At 40.4% G+C, this 20554-nt stretch overlaps 2 protein-coding genes across 2 annotated transcripts in view; one reads left to right on the forward strand and one right to left on the reverse strand.

Moving 5' to 3' along the window:
* The first annotated feature begins 271 nt into the window (after positions 1-271).
* rabl2 (RAB, member of RAS oncogene family-like 2) lies at positions 272-5916 on the forward strand. The gene is made up of 8 exons (XM_080761326.1): positions 272-889; positions 1682-1711; positions 2267-2346; positions 2734-2813; positions 3840-3951; positions 4187-4284; positions 4390-4473; positions 4945-5916. Exons 1-8 carry the CDS (start codon positions 783-785, stop codon positions 5023-5025), a joined length of 672 nt encoding a protein of 223 aa, XP_080617452.1. The 5' UTR covers positions 272-782; the 3' UTR covers positions 5026-5916.
* Positions 5917-9043: 3127 nt separating this feature from the next.
* Positions 9044-20554, reverse strand: part of shank3a (SH3 and multiple ankyrin repeat domains 3a) — a gene marked incomplete at its 5' end in the record, with an annotated part of 258696 nt that continues 247185 nt past the window's right edge. Inside the window, one exon of the mRNA XM_080761381.1 lies at positions 9044-12241. Within this exon, the coding sequence (XP_080617507.1) occupies positions 11683-12241 (559 nt within the window). The 3' untranslated portion in view covers positions 9044-11682. The remainder of the gene's footprint in view (positions 12242-20554) is intronic.

Raw genomic sequence — 20554 nt, forward strand, 5'->3', positions numbered from 1 at the left:
CCCTGCTCAGAACTCCCACTGCAAAGGCGCGCACGCACGCACGCACACGCGCACACACACACACACACACACACACACACACAAGCGAGTCTATTGTATTAATTAATTATTTTTTGTATATTTTTCATGACAGTATGACTGACTGACGTTATCTGGGTGCATTGAAGTGTAGCCTGCTATGATTAAACTTTTAACGTCAGGCAGCCTAAGGACAGCAGGGTCCATGAAGAGGTGGTCCTTCAAGCGTCCCCGTTGCATAGAAACCATACAATCCAATGCTGTTATTAAGAGCAACCTACTGTAGACCCGAAAACGTTTAATATTAACCTGGCCGATAGTCATGATGACTTGCATAACTTTTATAGCGATAGATGATGTTACATCTAGCCGGTGGATTACCGAGTTTTGTCTAGTAGTCACTGTACTTTAAATGGCATCCGTGTTATGCTACCCACCACGGCGCTAACTAAATATTAGCTAAATCCAGTTCTTAGTTCCAGGCTTCCAGCTCCAGTGTTACAGGTAAAATACAGATGATCAGTCACTATAATAGATTATATCATATGGTGATGGATTTGGACTACATTCCACGATGCGTTGAGTGACGAACGGGTTAACCAACCCTATCCGACTTTAATGTGAGTTAATCCAGTCCAGTGGCAAGCTAATTTAAAGCGTAATCTCGCAGTAAATAGGACGCTAATAAAACTAGCTACTATAACGTTAGCCAATTGACGGATTTCTATTGACAACAATAAATTAATCCTCAAAGAGAAAGTGAAATGGCCGGAGACCACAGTAAGATCTCTGAAATGGACCAAGAGAAATATGACGCAGACGAACAAGTGAAGATCATCTGTTTAGGAGACAGTGCTGTTGGTAAATCCAAGTAAGTGTAATCTTACAGTATACACTCGTTTACATACAGTAACGTCACAAACACTTACAATAATCCAAGCATAACATAGAATGTATTTTTTGTAATAATTAACTGAAAGTTTACAGATCATTCTTGTAGATGAGCAAAAAGTATTAGAACATAGTAGAAACATTGACATACGTACTCAAGTTAGTAGGCTACTGCCATGGTTCACATGTCATGATAATCATGACAGTCATGTTTCAGGACTAGTAGCTACATGAAAATTGCAATCGTAGTAGGCAAATGTACAAGTTACTAATACTATCCTGTAAATTAGTGATTTTCAACCCTTTTCATATCAAGGTCCATTATTTATTCACCATTTGGATGACATCAATTTTAGCCTCTCAAACCCAAAAGAATATTTTGTTAGCGTTACGATTAACGAGTTTGTCCACAATTCCATGCTGTATTGAAGTTGGTACCATTAGGAGAGATAACAGGCACATTTTGATCAAAATAACAATTATTCTACCTTCTCTAATTGTGTAGACTTCTTGTAAATGAAGTAATGCACATGTTTAACAATAATTTAACTCTTGTCTTGAGAGCGTAAAATAAAACAAATTTGTTTAATTTTACACTCAAGAGTTAAAGATCTATGATGATCCATTTGGTTACCAACTCTCCATCATTTAGCTGGGGACCACCTGGAACCCCCTCAAGGACCACTGGTGGTCCCTGGACTAGTTGAAAACCACTGCTGTAAATGTATTATGTTTAGCTTTGTTGACGACTGCCTTTCTCTTCCACATCTAGGTTAATGGAAAGGTTCCTCCTGGATGGATAGTATCCTTTCTCTCATCCAAAACCAGCCACCCATATCGCAGCAGCAGATGGGTGGGCCCACTGGGCCATGTGCATGTCTTCAGAGCATGTTTATTTGAATGATCAATCAAATCGATTGTGCATTGGCTTGAATAAATGGAACTCGTAGAAGTATACTTTATGAATGATTTGAAAGGATGAAAGGATATATATTTTTATTTTAGTGTCATGCCACCTCGTGGCCCATACCTCATGGGATTATATTATGACTTGATATATAATAATTTTCAAGGTATTAAAGGAACAAATTCCGTGACTTTTTTTGTTTTTGTTCGCTACATTAACGTAATTTGTTTTTAAAATAATGTTACAGTATGTTATCAATAAAGTCTTAGTGTTTTGCCAATTATTTTGGGACTCACTTTGCGATATCCTCACAGCCCTCAGGTTGTGGGTATTGCTGTGATAAACCTATGACCTCAGATTTATACAATTTATTTATTGGTGCAGTTAGAAAAGTGAATGGATCTGGCAGATAAGACAAAGGTGAGATAAGAGCCTTAACTCTTAATGCAGTCGTCCCCAACAGCTGTCAACATATGCTCTGACGCTCTACAAACACACAGCCAGTGTCGGAAACAAGACTGTCATCGTTGGTGGGTATGATTTTACATGAGTTTACATGATGTGCATGTAAAAGCTGCTATAAACCATTTACCTATGCATTTTCTTTGTAGTCATTATTATAGAGCCGAGGGTGTGCAGTGACATCATACTTTCTGGCCCATACATCCAAACAGAAAAGTCCTAACAGATTGCAATAAACAACGTTAAACTCACTTTGCCACTCACTTTTCAACTCGATTGATTCGTATACGCTGTATTATTATTATTATTATTATTATTAATACTGCTACAATGTCTGAGAAACCAGAATACATTTATTGTACTCTTTATTTTTTCTTTTACTATCTATGTAGATCTGAACATCTGATATTTTCAATATTTGTTAAAATGAGGCCATTATTGTATTTCTCCCACAGATTTCTGGGACACTGCTGGCCAGGAGAGGTTTCAGAGCATGCATCCTTCCTACTACCATAAAGCACATGCCTGTATCATGGTAACATACATTTCTACTACCATTAATAAACCTGATATTTATACCAACTAAGAGAGATTTTATTTCCTCATGTGAATGACATATAACTGCTACGTGATGTGTGTGTGTGTGTGTGTGTGTGTGTGTGTGTGTGTGTGTGTGTGTGTGTGTGTGTGTGTGTGTGTGTGTGTGTGTGTGTGTGTGTGTGTGTGTGTGTGTGTGTGTAAAGCATGATCAGTACCCTCTCCAGTTGGAGAGTATACTGCTATAGTTGATCTCCTGTATACTGCTATTGTTAGTGTTGCGCAGCCAGACTATTCCACAATCTCCGAATGCTATATAGAGTCTGGAACTACACCTCCTGAAATCCGAGCAATTAAGTCACCACCATCGAAAACCATTGGTTTTATACATATACATAGTATGTATAACTAGCTCTCAATGATTACGCAATAAAGATGTGGATTAAAGGACCCAATGCCAGAGTGTAATTGGTTTTCGATGGTGACGTAATGACGATATGTTTTAGTGTTGGGAGGATTAAAGGTAGTGCTCCTATGTATACATGTATGTAATCTGGCACCACTGCCGTATCAGGCACAATGAGTCATTACGTAATTTGCTGGGACGGTGCATACGCATCAAAATTGGCGGGACGGCTGGGACGGTGCATACGAGTCCCAGGCTAAACTAGTACTTGTGCGCTCTGCTTGCGCAAGTAAAGACAATGCAGGAGTCCTGCAGATATGTGGTCGAAATGCAGGGGAGTGCTGCAGGATCCAGGAGTGTTGGCAGCCCTGGCCCAAGTATCATGCAGGGACCTGCATGATACCTACTGAAAAATGATGCCTGAAACACCTTCTTTGCAACTCCCAACACATTAATCTGACATCAATCCCCTTGCCCTATTTGCATGTCGGGGGTGACGTTGCTTTAGCCCAAATAATAGAAGATTGAAGCAAGATAAAGAACTGAGATTGTGGACAAAACAGGTGGAGCTGCTGGGCTGTCTACAAAGCAGACATAAAACATTTTTATTTTTCTAAGGTCTTTGACGTCCAAAGGAAGATCACATATAAAAACCTGGCTAACTGGTACAAGGAACTGAGAGAGTACAGACCAGAGATACCATGTTGTGTGGTCGCCAACAAAATTGATGGTGAGTAGCTTAGCGATGTATCAGTATGGCCCATATATCGGACATTACATCACGACACATTGTGAGCTTGTAGATTGTAGATTCCTATTTTAGGAATCATTTTAATAGGTTAAACCTTTTACAAAATATGGGTCAAGAAAGCCATAAATAATCAGTGGTGTTTGTTGTAGAATTGGGCTCAATATTCTTTGAACTGGAGATGTATTCTTTGTGTTGTTGTCTGGTGTCCTTGCAGCTGACTCCAAGATAACACAGAAGAGCTTCAACTTTGCAAAAAAGCAGGGACTTCCTTTCTACTTTGTGTCAGCTGCTGATGGAACTAATGTAGTTAAGGTAAGAATCTCCCACACACTCATGCTGTCTCTGTCTCATACAGTACAAAGAGCATATATTGACATTTATTCTAAACACAAGGCAATAATGTCTTTGTGACAACAGATGTTCCGAGAGATGATAAAGCGAGCTGTGGACTACAAACAAAATCCCAGTGACTTCATGGATGAGGTGATGCAGGAACTAGAGGTAAAGTTTTTACCTTCCCATTTCAAAAATGGCATTCAGACACGGCGCATTTCATCACACAGAAGGGGTTTTATTTATCTGTGACTGCAACCCACTTAATGGTTTGTTTACCAGCAAAATATAATTGCACATCAGTCATGCAGTTATTTGCCTTTATGAGCTGCCATCATTTGTATTTAATCTGCTGTTGCCGTTTTGCTCGCAGTAAATATGAGTATATTTTAGTATGATTGTTTTTGTAGGGTGCTCAACCGTGAGCAGCATGATAAACCTATCTAAACCTGAGACCTGCAGTTTTGTTTTCGCTCTCTTGTGTAAAATAAATGCAGAACATGGCTTTCACATAAGTTAGGTGACTGAAATGTAATTAAACCCTCTGTGTAAAGTATACTACAGATACTTTTTGACTTGAAACCACATGCGCGTATGTATGAATTTCATTCAGGGTTGCCTTTTGTTCCCATCTTGTAGAACTTTGAGCTGGAGAAGAAGGAAGAGGACTCCGAGACAGCTAATGATGAACTGAAGACGGAAAGTCCAGACTTCATTTGACTATGTGACCCCACTCATCACTGGATCTGTATATCACATGATGGACACGTTCTCATGGCTGTAGTTGACTGAAGGCTGAGGATAGCATTAGCTTTTGGTTAAGCCAATGTTGTGCACATAAACTCGGGACTCTATGTCTGAGGAATCCTCAGATTCTCTGTGCTTGACTTTATGGATGATCACACTACGTTTGTGTACGTTAGTTTGTTTTTGACCATTACGTCCCTTTATGTGGCTTATCATCCAGGGGAGAATGTGAGGTAAACAGGTAATTATATTTGTATTAGTGAGATTTTCTCTCACTGCTTCCTTAAATCTTGAAGCTAGCTAGTTTATCTGGTTATACAATTATGAACTTGTTAGGTGTTAGTCTCTGAAATGTACTTCAGGTTTATAATATCTATCATCTACAGAAGGGAGGTTGAATGTACCAAATTGTGCAAAAGCAGTGATTTTGTTTGTGTGCTGTGATTATTGAATGTGATGTTGCACACAAAGTGAAGGGAATCTGTGAACGTGAACTCTCTTTGCTTGTGTGTGTGTGTGTGTGTGTGTGGGGAGGGGATGGGGGCAGGCAGTGTTTTATGATCAGTGTCCACCGATGAGTGCATTGACAGTAAAATACCACACTTGTGGGCTGCTATTGTTGTATTGGCACTATTGTACAGTTACAATGTTTTCTTTTATTAGTAAATGTAACATGAGAACATTTATGTGTGAGTATGCATGTGCGTGTGTGCGTGCGGATCCCTTTGAAAACCTGTGTTAGTGTTCATTTAATTACTACATTGTGTACAGCAGTGATACTCAACCTCAGGCCCGCGGGCCACATCAGGCCCGCGGGACCATTATGACTGGCCCACCAATGAAAATCTAAAAAAAAGAAGAAAACAAAATCTGGAAAATGAAATAAAAATAAATAAATCTGAATGAAGTTATCTTTAATTACATTATTATAAGTAATACTATTAGAGTTGTACTATTACTCGAACGAAAATAAAAGCTTGGGGGGGGGGGGGGGAGATGCAATGCAAATGAAAGACATATACTGTGTATCCCTATTCCCTGACTAAATTTTATAGCTAAACGGACAGAATTCTATTTTATTTGAATGATGAAACCCAGCTGCCATTAATAGTTGGAAATGGAAATTGCGGAAATGGAAATTGCGGAAATTGTAATTGTGGAAATGGTGGAAATGGAAATTGCGGAAATTGCGGAAATGGAAATTGCGGAAATGGTAATTGCGGAAATGGTGGAAATGGAAATTGAGGAAATTGCGGAAATGGAAATTGCGGAAATGGTAATTGCGGAAATTGCTCTTCACTTATAGCTATCTATTTTCAGGTAGATTATTTTATTTTACTCAGTCAGCCATATCACTACACATTTATTTATTTACATATTGTGTGCATGCACATTGTACTTTGATACATTTTGCGAAAATAAAGCAATTGAAAGAGAGAAGTTATCAAGTATCATTAATGTCGTAATTTTATCTACTGGCCCCTGGCCCCTTGCCATTTTTGTAATGTGGCCCACAGGTAAATCTATTTGAGTATCCCTGGTGTACAGCCATTGGGCAACATCTGATTCATTTAAATATCTTGTCTGTATACAAACTAATGAATAAAACTGCACTGGATTGTATGTAAAACCTCAACAGATTTAACCACTGTTAAACAGGATAGACAAGGAGTTGACATGTTTTTTTTAAATTATAAATTTATTACATAATATAACAAACATATATCTCTGTGGTGAAGATATCCCAGGCAATGTCTCAGACCTTGCCTCTGCAGCCTCACAACCATCCTTACTCTATTTCTATCAACAACACTCAACTTCTGGTCTTGGAGAGCCTTTCCTACTAGATCTTTGACTTCCTGTTGACCATTAAGAAGTGTTCACTAGTGGTTTTTGAGCGAAAAGCCCTCGGTGCGCTCTCGTCTTTATTATGCCTGATTTCAAGAGGTTGAGAAGGAGAAGAGAGCATGCTGCAAGACAAGGTGGAGTCACTGGCAGCGATAGTTCCACCATTCTAAACTTCACAGTGCAAACAAGGAGAAAATTGACAATGAAAGAAAAACCCCTTTGATGATAAAGAAGTCACTGGTTCCCGGTTGGATCATCGGAGTTCAGTGTATTTTTTTTGTGTGTATGTCTTTTAAAAACATTACACCACTCCCTCACTATGTAGATTGTGCTTTGTTGATTAGAAAATAAGATGAATACTTCACGGTAAAAACTCAGAGTGAGTGATGTGTATGTCTGTTACACTTTGTCTGCAAGTGTTTTGCATTGGTGGAGAACTTTACTCATCGGTCCTGCTGGATCTCCATTCCACAGTTCTTTTATTTTCTCTCTCTGAGACAGCACATAGCCACAGTTAACTGCGCATATGTTGTGTATATTTGTGTTTCTGCATGTTTGTGTGCGCACACCCGCACACGTGTTGCCAGTAAGACAAGCTTGTGTAAATCACCTTCACAGTTAAACCAAGCAATTGTGATACTCAAAATGTAAATAGAAATGTTAAATGCAAAGCTCATAAAATCAGGATTCTCAGGTTATATATATCTCTCTCTATATATATTTTTTTCCTTTTATAAAACTTAAAAATGACTGTATTGTCACCTTAAAAGGTGCTGTACATACAGTGGAGGATCTAACGAATGTCTGTAGTTCTCAAGATTTCCAGGAGATGGCACCATATTATTGAGTCTAAACAGCTCAAGAACGTTGATAACTAAGGTAGTCCTAAAGCAAAAGAACAAAACCCCAAAAATATACAGTTAAAAGTTTAGGATCTTTTTTGGCACATTTTACCCCCCCACCCCTCATTTTGCTCTCATCCTTTTCAAATCAATCTCACGAAGCATATACTGTACCCCAAAACTCACAAATTTAAAGTCTGAAAAAGGAAAAAGGAGTCCAGCCATATAGTGGAGAGGGAGTAGCACAAGATACATCTGGAGGCTATGAAATAAACCTGGCAATGCTGCATCATCACAGTTAGTTGGGTTGATGCTTTTCAATAGGCCTACCCTTGTTATAATTTCCCAACTCTCATAATTATCTCTCTCTCTCGGGATGTTATGGAAGGGTAGTCCATACGTTGAGGGAGAAACAGCTTGAGAGAACATAAAGTACTGTGGGGCCATGATGTCCTATCTCCCTTTCTGCAGTGCTACATTGCTAATTGCTATACTATCGCTTTACTATAATACTATTTAGTAATGCCAAATTACTTTTAGTAATGTAGCCTATGTCTGAAAGTTTAGTAGCTACTAAATAGTACATAGTAGTACTAACATTTGCGCTGGCGGCAAACGTGTGTAGTAGCTCAGGTGCTTTCTTGACCTCTTGACATACGTCCGAACTAAGTGAGAGCCAACTTCTAGTAGGCTACTAAACAGTAAGCTGAAAATAGCATTAGCCTATTGTGTTTCGGACAAACAACCAAACATGCAGCCATATATGCCAAATTTATAACCGATCTACAAGCTCACAATGCATCACATCCTTGAGATGTTGTGAGCTTGTAAGTCAGCTATTTCTTTTGTATAAATCTATAAATCACTCCATTCACTCAAAGGGACAGAGGGGAATGAAGGGGTCGCAGATGCAAATAATGTGGGTTTGGACAAATGGGTGGCTTTTTATGCTAGCACCTTGTTTTGTGCAAATCATCCCCTAGTTCATAGTTCAGAGTTCAAAGGTTCAAGAGTCTATAGAAAGAATAAAATCTTCTCACCTTGTCCACAGGTGGTTAACTATGCATATATGCCAAACATTCATATATATATATATATATCTATATACTTTTTGTTTTTCCAAAAATTTATATGAAATCTATCATATATACATTTGCTTGTGATTAATATAAAAAAAGCAAATATTTGTTGTTTCTTCATATTTACATGTGTTAAGTACCTATCGAATGGACTATATATATATATATATATATATATATATATATTTATATATATGTATTTTGTTTTTTCTGCTGTTTGATTAATGTTCACTCTAAAATTCAAATGAGTGAAAGATAAAAGTATCACGTTCCACAAGCTACAAAAATCTACCCACAGTGTAGGAGGGTAACAAATCAACCACCAAAAAGAAAGTAAAAACAAAAAAAAGGGAAAAAGTACAGCAAAAATTAAAAAAAGAAAATGCCCCAAATGAGTACGGTGTTCAAAGTAAAATTAAGTCAGTGAGGTCAACACGGTGAGGCAGTGAGTGCTATTCCTACAACCCAGAACCAAGACACCACATCAACAGTTAGGCTACTGTATTGCGTGCTTTTCCAAAACCACTTACAGAAGGATTTCACAGAGAGCTAATCGTACGTGAGTCCTTGCAAGCTTGACGTGAAGGTCCGATGCTGTAAGTCAAAGATTTTTTTTCTTTCTGTAATATTGATGTCTACCTGGGCTTACAGATAATTCAAAATAACTATTAAGCATCAAATGCTCCGCTGTTGCATGAATAAAACTCACTGATTCTCACTGTCAGCAGGGGCTACTCGTGCAATACAATTGTAGATTTTGTATTGTTAAGACCTCACAGAAGAGACCCCATCCCCAGAGCCTGTTGAATTGCAGATGCACTTCTACAGTTTCAGAAAGGCACAGGCTGTTAGCTCCTTTAAACCCTGTTCGAGATCTTTTATTTTGTAAGATACGAGGAAAAAGCTTAAAATTCAAAGAAATGTGAAGGTTTCTTTGAAAATGTTGACGCAATATTTTGTTTGGCTTGGTTCACGCTTATATTATTCATCAGTGAAACATGTTTTTTGTTTTGTTCCAGTAAAAATGTGTTATGAAATAGTACCATAAGTTGTCTCTTTGTTATCAGTGATAAGAGACACATTTGTCTTGCCCCCCCCTGTTTTCACTATAACAGTGGTCTGAGTGAGACAGCATGATAAATAGTTGCAGGGATGGAAATTCTGGCCCTTTTCAGACTGAGGTTGCACAGCGGGAAAAAGGGCCCCTAGTCAGAATTTTGAACGGAGTCTAACAGCAAAGGTAGTAAAATAGCAGCCAAAATGCTCTCACGCCATTCCCCAAATCCCCATGGGTTCCATCCCTGAGGTAAACAAATAGGCTTAAGGTGGAGAGCCTCTTTTACCCATTTACTGAAACTTCCCCAATGTGTTGAGGTTGTTGCAGATGAAAAACAAAGTTAGGGGTGAGAGGGGGGAGTGGCGTTTCTGAGATCTGTAGCCGAGGCAAGAGGGATGGTCACCGACTGGGGTCCCGGCCTCACATTGTGGGATGCCCTTTAAGTACGAAGGAAGACCGCAAGAAAAAATTGGAAAAACAACCAAACAAACATATGACAGACTCTCTTTCCGAGACATGATGCAACTTGTCATGCTACTGTTCGGGAAAGGATGACTGGTAAGGAAAAGGTCATTAACAGTTGATCTTGTATATATTTATATATAATACCGTGTATTGTTTTTAGTAAAGTTGTATACCTAGGACAAAAAAAATCCATTTTCATATATCTATATACTTTTTTCTGTCAAATATATATGTATATAATTGGTAGAAATGAGTAAATTATTGATGGAATAAATTTAAAGTTTTCTCTCTCCTGTCTATATTAGAAACAGAAGACAGGCGCAGGTTTATTTATTACATTATTCCTTCTTTGCGACATTGTGTCTTTTCTTCTGAAAGCTATTTTGATACATACATTTATATTATATTATATCATATCTATCTAGAATATTTCCCTTTGGAAAACCAAAAAAATCTAATTGATTATGAAAAAAGCCACTAGTGTTGGTTGAACATTCTCCAAATATAATAAGATAGCACAGTCTGTCCGTTGGTGGGGTCCAAGGTGGAGGAGGGAAGGAGATATTTTTTCCTGTGGTCTCAAGTTTGCGGCTCTCCACCTTTTTTGGGGTTGGAGGAGGGGGGTGGGGTGGCAGGAGGGGCACTCAAATGGCCCCCTCCACTTCACCCCCCACCGAGTTAAAAACAACAGCGAGTGGAAAGAGGGGACAACCCGCTGGAGCTGTTTCTAAAGTATGTAGTCCTGTGTTCACCGTTGTTGATCTGTGTAGAAAGATTTTGAGAAGGCAACTGAACTCTCTGTTTGGGAGAAGACGACTCCTTCTCCCTCCTCCTTTTATACTCGGGCTGTGTAAGGCTTCCGAGGCCCACGAGATGGGAGGGACAGAGGTAGAAAGGAGGGGGAGGCTCAGTGGGAGAATTCGTGAATGTCATTGGCGAGGCAAGGGCAAGCGACGAAAACGTTCGCAAATCAAATGGGGCCGAGGCTCATGCAATTAACCTCCGCAAAGAGAGACCAGCACCTTGTCCAAAGGGCTGATCTGATTGGCTGCAAGCAATAAGGGGAGGGCAGACACTAAAGGTAACGTATTGATTCCTCCACTCAGAATTCAGTGCGGTACTGAGTGTGGGGCATTGCAATGTGGAATGAAAAGTAAAGGTTGAATGTAAAGGTTCAGGCGAAGACCAAAGGAAAATGTATGCAATGCGAGGGCATTAGCATACAGCCAGTGTAATATATTTTTCTTTCCCCTTCTGATCAACTCCCCCTCTCTCTCTCTCTTGTTTCTTCATGCCCCCTCACCCGCTTGTCCTCCTCCCTTGCATCTCAGGGCAGGCGTCAGCTCTCCAGCAGCAGTTTGAGTGCTCGTTCGATGTTCATGCGGTGTCCCACGCGCGTTACCCCCAGTTCCGCAAAGTCGTCCTTGGTAAGGGCCGGGAGGTGGGAGCCTTCGATCTCGTGCTCCTGGAAGCCAAGCCTGTGCTCTCCCAGGTTGATGCTCTCCAGCCAGTCGCCAACGTCATACTTGTTCCACAGATGGAGGGGCTTCTGGTGGAAGGGCCTGAGGGCCAGCAGAGGCGACCCCAACCCGGGGGAGTGCGAGGGGGACGGCGACGGAGACCGAGAGCGTGCGCTGGAGCTCCTCATGACGAAGCGAACCTCTTTGGGCTCATGGGGCAGGCTGAGGCTGGAGGACTTGAGGATCGTGTGGGGAGGCGTGGTGGGGGAGGTCGGCAGGGCGAAGCCTGGGAGTCGTCCGAGGGGGTCGCCCCGGTCAGGGGAGCCTGGACTGGGCGTGCGGCGAGTGACGGGGTAGCGGCTGCCTGGGCGGATGGTGTAGGTGGTGCCATAACTTCTCTGTGAAATTGTGTGGAGCTCTCCTAGGCTGCTGAAAAGTCTGTCGGGGAAACAAAAGAAGAGAAGCAGAAGGAGTGTTTTGAGGAAAGCAGGCAGGCAGAGGAAAGAAAGGGGCAATAAAGTGAAAGCGAGTAAATTGTGAAGTCAGAAGGAGAGATGACAGAGAAAGAAAAGAAAGGAGAAAATTATTAGCATGTGATATAACTCATACACTTCCATATGCAGACTGCTGACAGCATGTTGGCCAAAAGTTAGTGACTGTTACCACGCTATTCTCAATCTCACAGCAACAAAGAAGCAAGCTTTGTTAGGTGGTTGGAACATTACAATGCAAAGGTCAGGCCTTGACTTGGATATCTCAACACAAATAAAGCTCTAATCTGGGACTTTCCTCCATTATCCATATGGGCCATTGAGTAAGGTTACATAATGCTGAACTGCGCATCTTTACCATGGTTTGACACTCTCCACATACTGACATTTTTGACAAGCGAGGAACTCCGCTTTCTATGGCAGATGCAAGGAAAAGACCATTCCTTCAAGGTCTACAATAAAAAACAAGTCTCGAGCTATTATGTGATAATAGCTGGTATCGGATTGGAGCATATACTTGCGTACTCGCCAATATCAGCATTTTAGGCAGTATCAGAGGCATTTTCGATACTGATATCAGAACAAATCCACTTACTGTAACTATAGTCTACTTTTCTTGCTGACATGCGTATAGCATTTGAGTTCACTGGCCATTTAAAATTCCATAGACAATCAGTAACTGGGCCCTGACAACATATTCACGATATTGCCATCTTGCCAGCAAGGTGCTAACTAGGTGCAACTTCCAAACTCCAGCACGAAAAAATCATCTGCAAAGAATTTCTTGACAGGGAGTAGCTCGTAACATGGTGGTGGATTTTTATTAAACAAACACATTGCAGATAGAAAGAGGATAATTCAAGCTTTCCGTACAGCTGCAATGTCGGTGAGTTTGACTTTATTTAATACAATTAGATAGGACTTTTCTGTTTGGATGAATGGGCTGTCTATGGAAAGTTGCACCTAGTTAGCACCTTGCTGGCAAGATGGCAGCTGTGTGCATATCGTCAATGGTGGAATTAAGTTGGACCTGTGGAAACTACTTCTTGGCTTAACTAAACTATACTTTCCTAACTGGATACTTTGACTTCAAAATTATACAATCCCTTATTTTCCTCAGTTCAGTTTGTGACCGCTAAGAAGTATGCACCTTCGCATGGTGCAAACCTGGAGAGACAGCTGCACTTTAGCATTAAAACAACTCCTGTGCTCTGAACACACACACAAGCACAGATGGCCACACTCCATGCAAACATAAGACAATATTGACACTATCTAAAATGGCTAAGAAAGGGTAGAATTCTACGGTAAACTAGGCATGCAGGGGGTTGGAGTTTAAACATACCTTGTCATTCTATAAGGAAAATGACAGATATGTCTTTCCATGAGAGAGAACTGACAGAAGTGTTGTGACAGTAACAGCTCTGTCTTAACACTGCAGTGTAAGTGCTCCAGTCATACCTCTGGTAATCCAAAGTTCAACGCATATCACACATTAATGCTGGTTAATTTACTTTTTAAACCTGCTCTGGAATGTAGCTAATGTACTGCATGTCATGGAGACCTTCACTGCTATTAACCGCATTCACATGATGCAATGATATTTCTGACCAATTCCACCTGACCTTTCTACAGCATGAAGAGGAGCAGACCAACGGTCATACAAAGGCCACTGTAGATACTACACTGGGAAATTTGACTTTAACACGTTGCTCCTGTTATTTCCACAAGGACCACCATACAGTGCATATACTGTACACATCGTTTTACATCCCCTTCCATCGTCTGGCACTGTAGTGGAAATGACAGGAGCATGAATCAGCACAGAAGGCCAATAGTCTACTAATGCACTAATGTTTCCCAAACACTGGGTCGGGACCCATTTGTGGGTCGCGGACACATTTTTATGGATCCCTTCAATTTTTTTTGTTTCATACATTTTGTTTTTAATTATTATTTCAAAACATTTTCAAAAAACATTCCCAAAAAATGTATTTGTCATGAATTAAAAACAAATTCAATGTTTTTTGTTTGTTTTTTTAATTTTATGAAGAAATCGAAGAAATTCCATAAATTAGAAAACAAATTAATTTAATTAATTAGAAGTAAAAATAGGCGATCTACAAACTCACAACACGGCACAAAGCTTGTGATCTGCTATTTTCACTAGCTTGGGTCCTGAGGAGACATAAAAGTTATCTTTTGGGTCACGGGCTAAAAAGTTTGGGAACCACTGTACTAATGCACTGATGGTGAACAGATAGAGGGGTCAGCCTCGTGGAGGAAAGGGATGGGTTTTAGAGGAGTGCAATGACAGCAGTGTCTGGCTGGGTGCAGGCAGGGAAGAGGAGGGAAGACAGATGCAGTAGTTTTTTGTACAATGGGGCTCTATGCACACAGAATAACTCCCAGAATGAGGGCCCCTTCCCTACTTCCTTCACAGGTGTTACCGGTGATACTAATTAAGGCTCAGTTCCACTTAGTGTACAGTGGTTCTCAAACCTTTTAATTTCAAGGACCCCATACCTCTGAGAGTGTATACAATTGGAACCAAATGGTCCATTTGGTTCCATTTGTACACTCTCAGAGTTACAGACCCGTACGGTGCCATTTGGAACCCACTCAAGTGTAGCAGAGTGTTTCCGGTGATCCAACATGCACATTAGCAGCACCCTGACTCTGTTTGACCAGAATGGAACACAGCCTTCATTAGTATCATCGGTAACACCTGTGAAGGAAGAAGGGCAGGGGCCGAAGTCCTTTCCAAAATGGTGTGTGTGCATAGAGCCCATTGACTGAGCCATATTCATCATTCATGCACGTGTATGTGAGTGAGTGCAAGTGATGTGTGCGTGCGTGTGTCACAACAAGTGATGTGTCCTTGGAAAAGCGAGGTGGGATGGTACGCAGGTGGCTATAGGCAGGTCGTAGGCTTGGGTTGTGGTCAGATGGTGGAGAGGAGCGGGCGTATACGGTATGTGAGATGAGCTCCATGCGCACTTACACAGTTGTCCCGCCCTCCTGGGCACACAGTCAGTTCTAGACCAATCAGATCAGAGCAGCAGGGCGGAGCATGCAAGGTGAGACACAGAGAGAGAGAGAGAGCGAGAGAGAGAGAGAGAGCAATGGGAGAGAATGTTAGCATCACTCCATGAAATGCAGCCTGCCAGCCATACTTGCGATCTGCCTCAGTCAAACTCTGCTATCCATGTCATGCCTATGGTGTGTGTGTGTGTGTGTGTGTGTGTGTGTGTGTGTGTGTGTGTGTGTGTGTGTGTGTCTCTGTATATGCATGTGAAGGAATGAATGTGTACTGTATGTATGTGATTGTACATGCATGAGTGCGTACGTGCGTGCTTGCGTGTGTGCCTGCATCTGTCTACATGCATTTGACAGTATGTGTTTGGCATGTCAGTGATAGCAGAGAAGACTGCAGCACTTGCAGGTCTGACCAGCAGGCAGCATGAGAGAGAAATGAGCACACTGGTCACATGTCTTACACTTCACCAGACAATGAACACACACACACACACACACACGTACGCACACGCACGCACACACACACACACACACACACACACACACACACACACACACACACACACACACACACACTAATATGAAAACAAAACAAAAATGTGGTGGCTAATGTTCCCTGGCGTTAGTGTACAGTTCCTTCCAATAGGTTTCAATATATTACATCAGATCGTGATATTAACATATACACTGAGGATATGGGCTAAATGTCTTATTTTGTAATGCCAAAAGGGGAGAAAAACAGCCAGGGACCATTACTATCCATAACACGCAAAAACAAAAACTTATCCAAATGAAAGAAACTTGAGCAAATGAAAAGGACAGAGCAAAAGAACAAAGAACAAAAATCAAAAAACAAAATAAGAACCACACGGTTCTGAACGGGATAAAGCTGTGATACATACAGTAGCACATACTGTAATATTATGGATATGAAAGGGACATACAATACAGTAGCATGATGCTAATGTGTTTCAATGGGAAAGAAGGTGGATGGATGGAGGGTGTGAGGGAGGGGTGTGAAGTAAAAATGAATGACATAAAATCATCACAGTTCAGAGTGCTGGGATGCTTCTGCTGTGTGCGAGGTGCTTGCGTGGGTGAGCAGATACAGAAAGTATCAAAAAGCATAGTTGCAATTTTTACTCCATTTCGACTGATTTATTTAGTTGAAGGCAATGGGCTACTGTATATGCCTACAGAATAACTTCCAGGTCACTTCCCTACTTCCTTCACAGGTGTTACCGATGATACTAATTAAGGCTCTGTTCCATTTAGTGTGCAGTCGTGGTTCTCAAACTTTTTAAATTTCAAGGACCCCCATAACGGGGACATTTGGAATCCACTCAAGGACACTTTGAGTCCCACTGCTGTAGCAGTGTTTCCAGTGAGCCAACATGAACTCTGTTTGACCAGAATGGAATAGAGCCTTCATTAGTAGCATCGGTAACACCTATGCTAGGAAAGTAGGGAAGGGGCCCAAGTTCATTTCCGAAATCGCGTGTGTACATATAGAGCCCATTGTATTTATTTAGACCGCAGCCATCTTGCCAGCAAGGTGATACCTAGGTGACACTTCCCATAGACAGCCCATTCATCCAAACAGAAAAGTCCTATCTAATTATATTAAACAACGTCAAACTCACCAACATTGCAGCTGTAGGGAAAGCTTGAATTATCCTCTTTCAATCTGTAAAGTGTTTGTTTCATAAAAATCCACCGTAGACATGTTATGAGCTACTTCCTGTCAAGAAATTCCTTGCAGATGATTATTTTCTAAGTATCAAAGTATGGAAGCGCTCGTTATCAGTAAAGCAACCTCCTACTGCCTGCTGCACTATGTGCAAATTCAAAACAGGTGGTACGCATGGGCCGTTGATATTCAACTAACGCTTCCAAACTCCAACACTCCAAAAAATCACATGAAAGGAATTTCTTAACAGGAAGTAGCTTAATTCAAGCTTTTCGTTCAGCTGCAATGTTGGTGATTTTGATGTTGTTTAATATAATTAGAGAGGACTTTTCAGTTTTTGGATGAATGGGCTGTCTATGGGAAGTAGCACCTAGGTATCACCTTGCTGGCAAGATGGCTGCGGTCTGCATAAAGACAATTGCTGGTTGGCATATGGGATGGCACAGTGATGTTTGAGTGGCTATATGTGAGTGATGTTGCTTGGGACCAATCAGAACACTGCCATATCAGAGGATGGGGTGAGATGGTACTGGCATTCCAGCCCCAGTTTAATGGCTCTATGCCATTATGGTATCAAACCCTACAATGTATGTACATCTGTTTATCATACTATAATTCAGCGAATGTCTGAATGTCTGTCTGTCTGAATGTCACTGACAGCGCGTTATCTCATCATTGACTGCACGAATCACTCCCACTTTTCACACAGGCATTGACCATATGAATATTTTTTCGATTTGACACATTAATGATTAATAATGAATTTATTAGTGAATAAAAACAGCCGTTTACCCCCGTTTATCCGTCTGTGGTCTATCTCCGACCGAGCCACACTATTAGCACACATCTCTCCATGCCAAAAAAAACCTGCACGCTCCCAGAAACCGGCTAGGCTACTTTTTACAGACGCAACTGTCATATTTACTGTACAAATATTGTTTTTACATCACCACACGATGGGCAATGCGCCCGGGCGCAGTACCCCCCACGGCCACAAGAGGGGGGCAAATATCTCACAACGGGTAAGGGCTAGTATTATAAGTTAATGAATCATGGCTATATAAACATTTAATTCTGTTCTATATTTAAGAAATATCCTTTTGCATATTATTCTTATTATTAGTGTGGTTTCCCAAAGGGCAACCAGACTATAGTTATTGTGACACTTTTTTCTTTTTCCGGAGTAATCAAACTTTCCGCTGTGATTGGCCGAGCTTTGCATAACGTTTGTAGCAGCTAATTTGCCGTTGTTGGTTACGTAACCAATCTATGTTTTACAATTGTTTATAAAGACATAAAAAAAATAAAAGGAAAAAAAGAAATCTCGTGTTTCTCGTGTTTGGCACACTGTGGTAAAGCTCTAAACACGAGATATCTCGTGAATGGCACATAATTGACCCTGTGGGATTAATAAAGATCTACATTACATATTGGAGTTGTTATTGGTGACTCCTGTAGGACTACACCATACAATGCAATCAGTGGCTTAGGATCAATAACCTTGTATGAAAAGGTATTAAATAAACCTGTCCAAAATGTAATTTTAATGGCCCTTTTGTCCATAACAAAATGTGACATTGTAATTGGCTGACAATATTAGTGGGAGGGGCCTATGTAAGTGACTGCGGCAACCACACTTTGCAATTTTTCAAAATTGTGACTTTTCTAGTTATTATTATCATTCTTTGAGCTTGCTTCTAGGCTTAAAATAATTTATATAAATATTATTGGAACTCTCTATATATGGGAAAAATGAATGGGGTCTGGAACGATGGATCCAGAAAATAGCCACCACTGCTATGCCCTATTGACCGGGCTCCATACTTGGTCCGCTCATACATTTCTACCCTTTACACCAAATCGCTTCACTGAAAATAGCTGATTTACAGGCTCACAACGCAGAACGATGCGGCACGTTATGAGCTTGTAGATTTTTGCCCCAGAATAGGAACACTAGGTTTTATGTGGTCACTAACAAAAACAAATACATTACCATGAAAATCAGCTGTGATTATCAATAAACGTTTAACTTGGCACAATTCTAGGAAAGCTGTCAAACATGCTTACAAACCTTTTGCAATGCATTCTATAATGGAATAACTGCTGAGTGACTTTGGGTGGAGGCGTGTTCCTTAAACTCAATGAAATGCCACAAGGGCTTGAAATAGTTACTGTATATTAACCAAGCATGGCAGCAGCTGTGTGTAGGTGTGAATGTGCGTGCATGTGTGCAATGGTTATGGTCAGCTGTTGCTGGCCACAGCATAGAAGCATAATGAATAAATACTAGGCTACAGGCAGGAGGAAAGAATGTGTATAGTCTCTGATCCTCGACAGACAAGATAGTTGCAGAGGTAACATCTTTAGAATCTTTTAATATCTCTCTCGTCTGCTCTCAGTGAAGTTAATTGGTGAGGCGAGAGCCAATTTTCTTCCACCTCATTTGTCATTTTCAGCATGAATCACAGTAAAAGATGAAAAGGACAGTAGAAGAGCATGAAAATTGTGCAAAACAAAGTAAGATGTTTTTCCTATCAGATGTCCTTTTGAAGTCACATACTGAAATGTAATATACACTCATTTCACAATTTGTTCATCAACCTTATTCTCTAGAAGTTTTATCCATAATGGGGAAGTCGACTGAGCTACTATTACATAACAGTACAGAAGAAAAAAAATGTATAAACTGTAGAACATGAACACGTTCTATATGGGACCCCAAAGGTTGCATAATGTCGACATATCGTTGATTCGTTGCTGTCTGAAAGAAACTATTTCCAACTCCATTTTTGAGGTTTTTGATTATTTATAATTTTACGTCTGTGTGTTGGTTAAAACAAATATTGAACCAATGGAAAGTATTATAAAGTGACAAAAAACACCTGACTCCACTTGAGCTGGATGTTTTTTCATTTTCTAAACAATGAACATTTTGGACACCAGAGATATGCAACTTATGGTTAATAATTTATGGTAAAAAAGAAAACAAGTTCCATGCTGTAGATCACTGATTCCCAAACACTGGGTCCGGGACCCATTTGTGGGTCGCGGACAAATCTCTATGGGTACCTTTATGTTTTGTTTCCTACATCTTGTTTTGAATTATTATTTTAAAACATAAAAAAAAAATACTATCTAAAATACTATCATGAAGAAATCTAAAATCTAAGAAATTCCATAAATTAGTAGTGACAGTAAGTAGTGACATTAACCGGTCTACAAGCTCACAAGGCGGGGCGAAGTGACGTGTTGTGAGCTTTTAGATCTCCTATTTCCACTAATTTGGGTCTCGGGCAAACATCTAATTCATTTTTTGGGTCACAGGCTAAAAAGTTTGGGAACCACTGCTGTGTATGGTATGGAGTATGGTATGGAAGTTTTTCTAGTTCCATATAGATCCGATTGTATTTAACACAGTTGTAGAAATGTGAGCAAATGTGCCTAAATAAGGTGCTTGAGTTTTGACACTTGTTCAAATGTCAGATTTGGGCCACACCACATTATCATCATTTTGGAGAAAGCACTACACCA

Source organism: Protomyctophum bolini (genome assembly GCF_963924005.1).
Source record: "Protomyctophum bolini genome assembly, chromosome: 4".
Taxonomy (NCBI): domain Eukaryota; kingdom Metazoa; phylum Chordata; class Actinopteri; order Myctophiformes; family Myctophidae; genus Protomyctophum; species Protomyctophum bolini.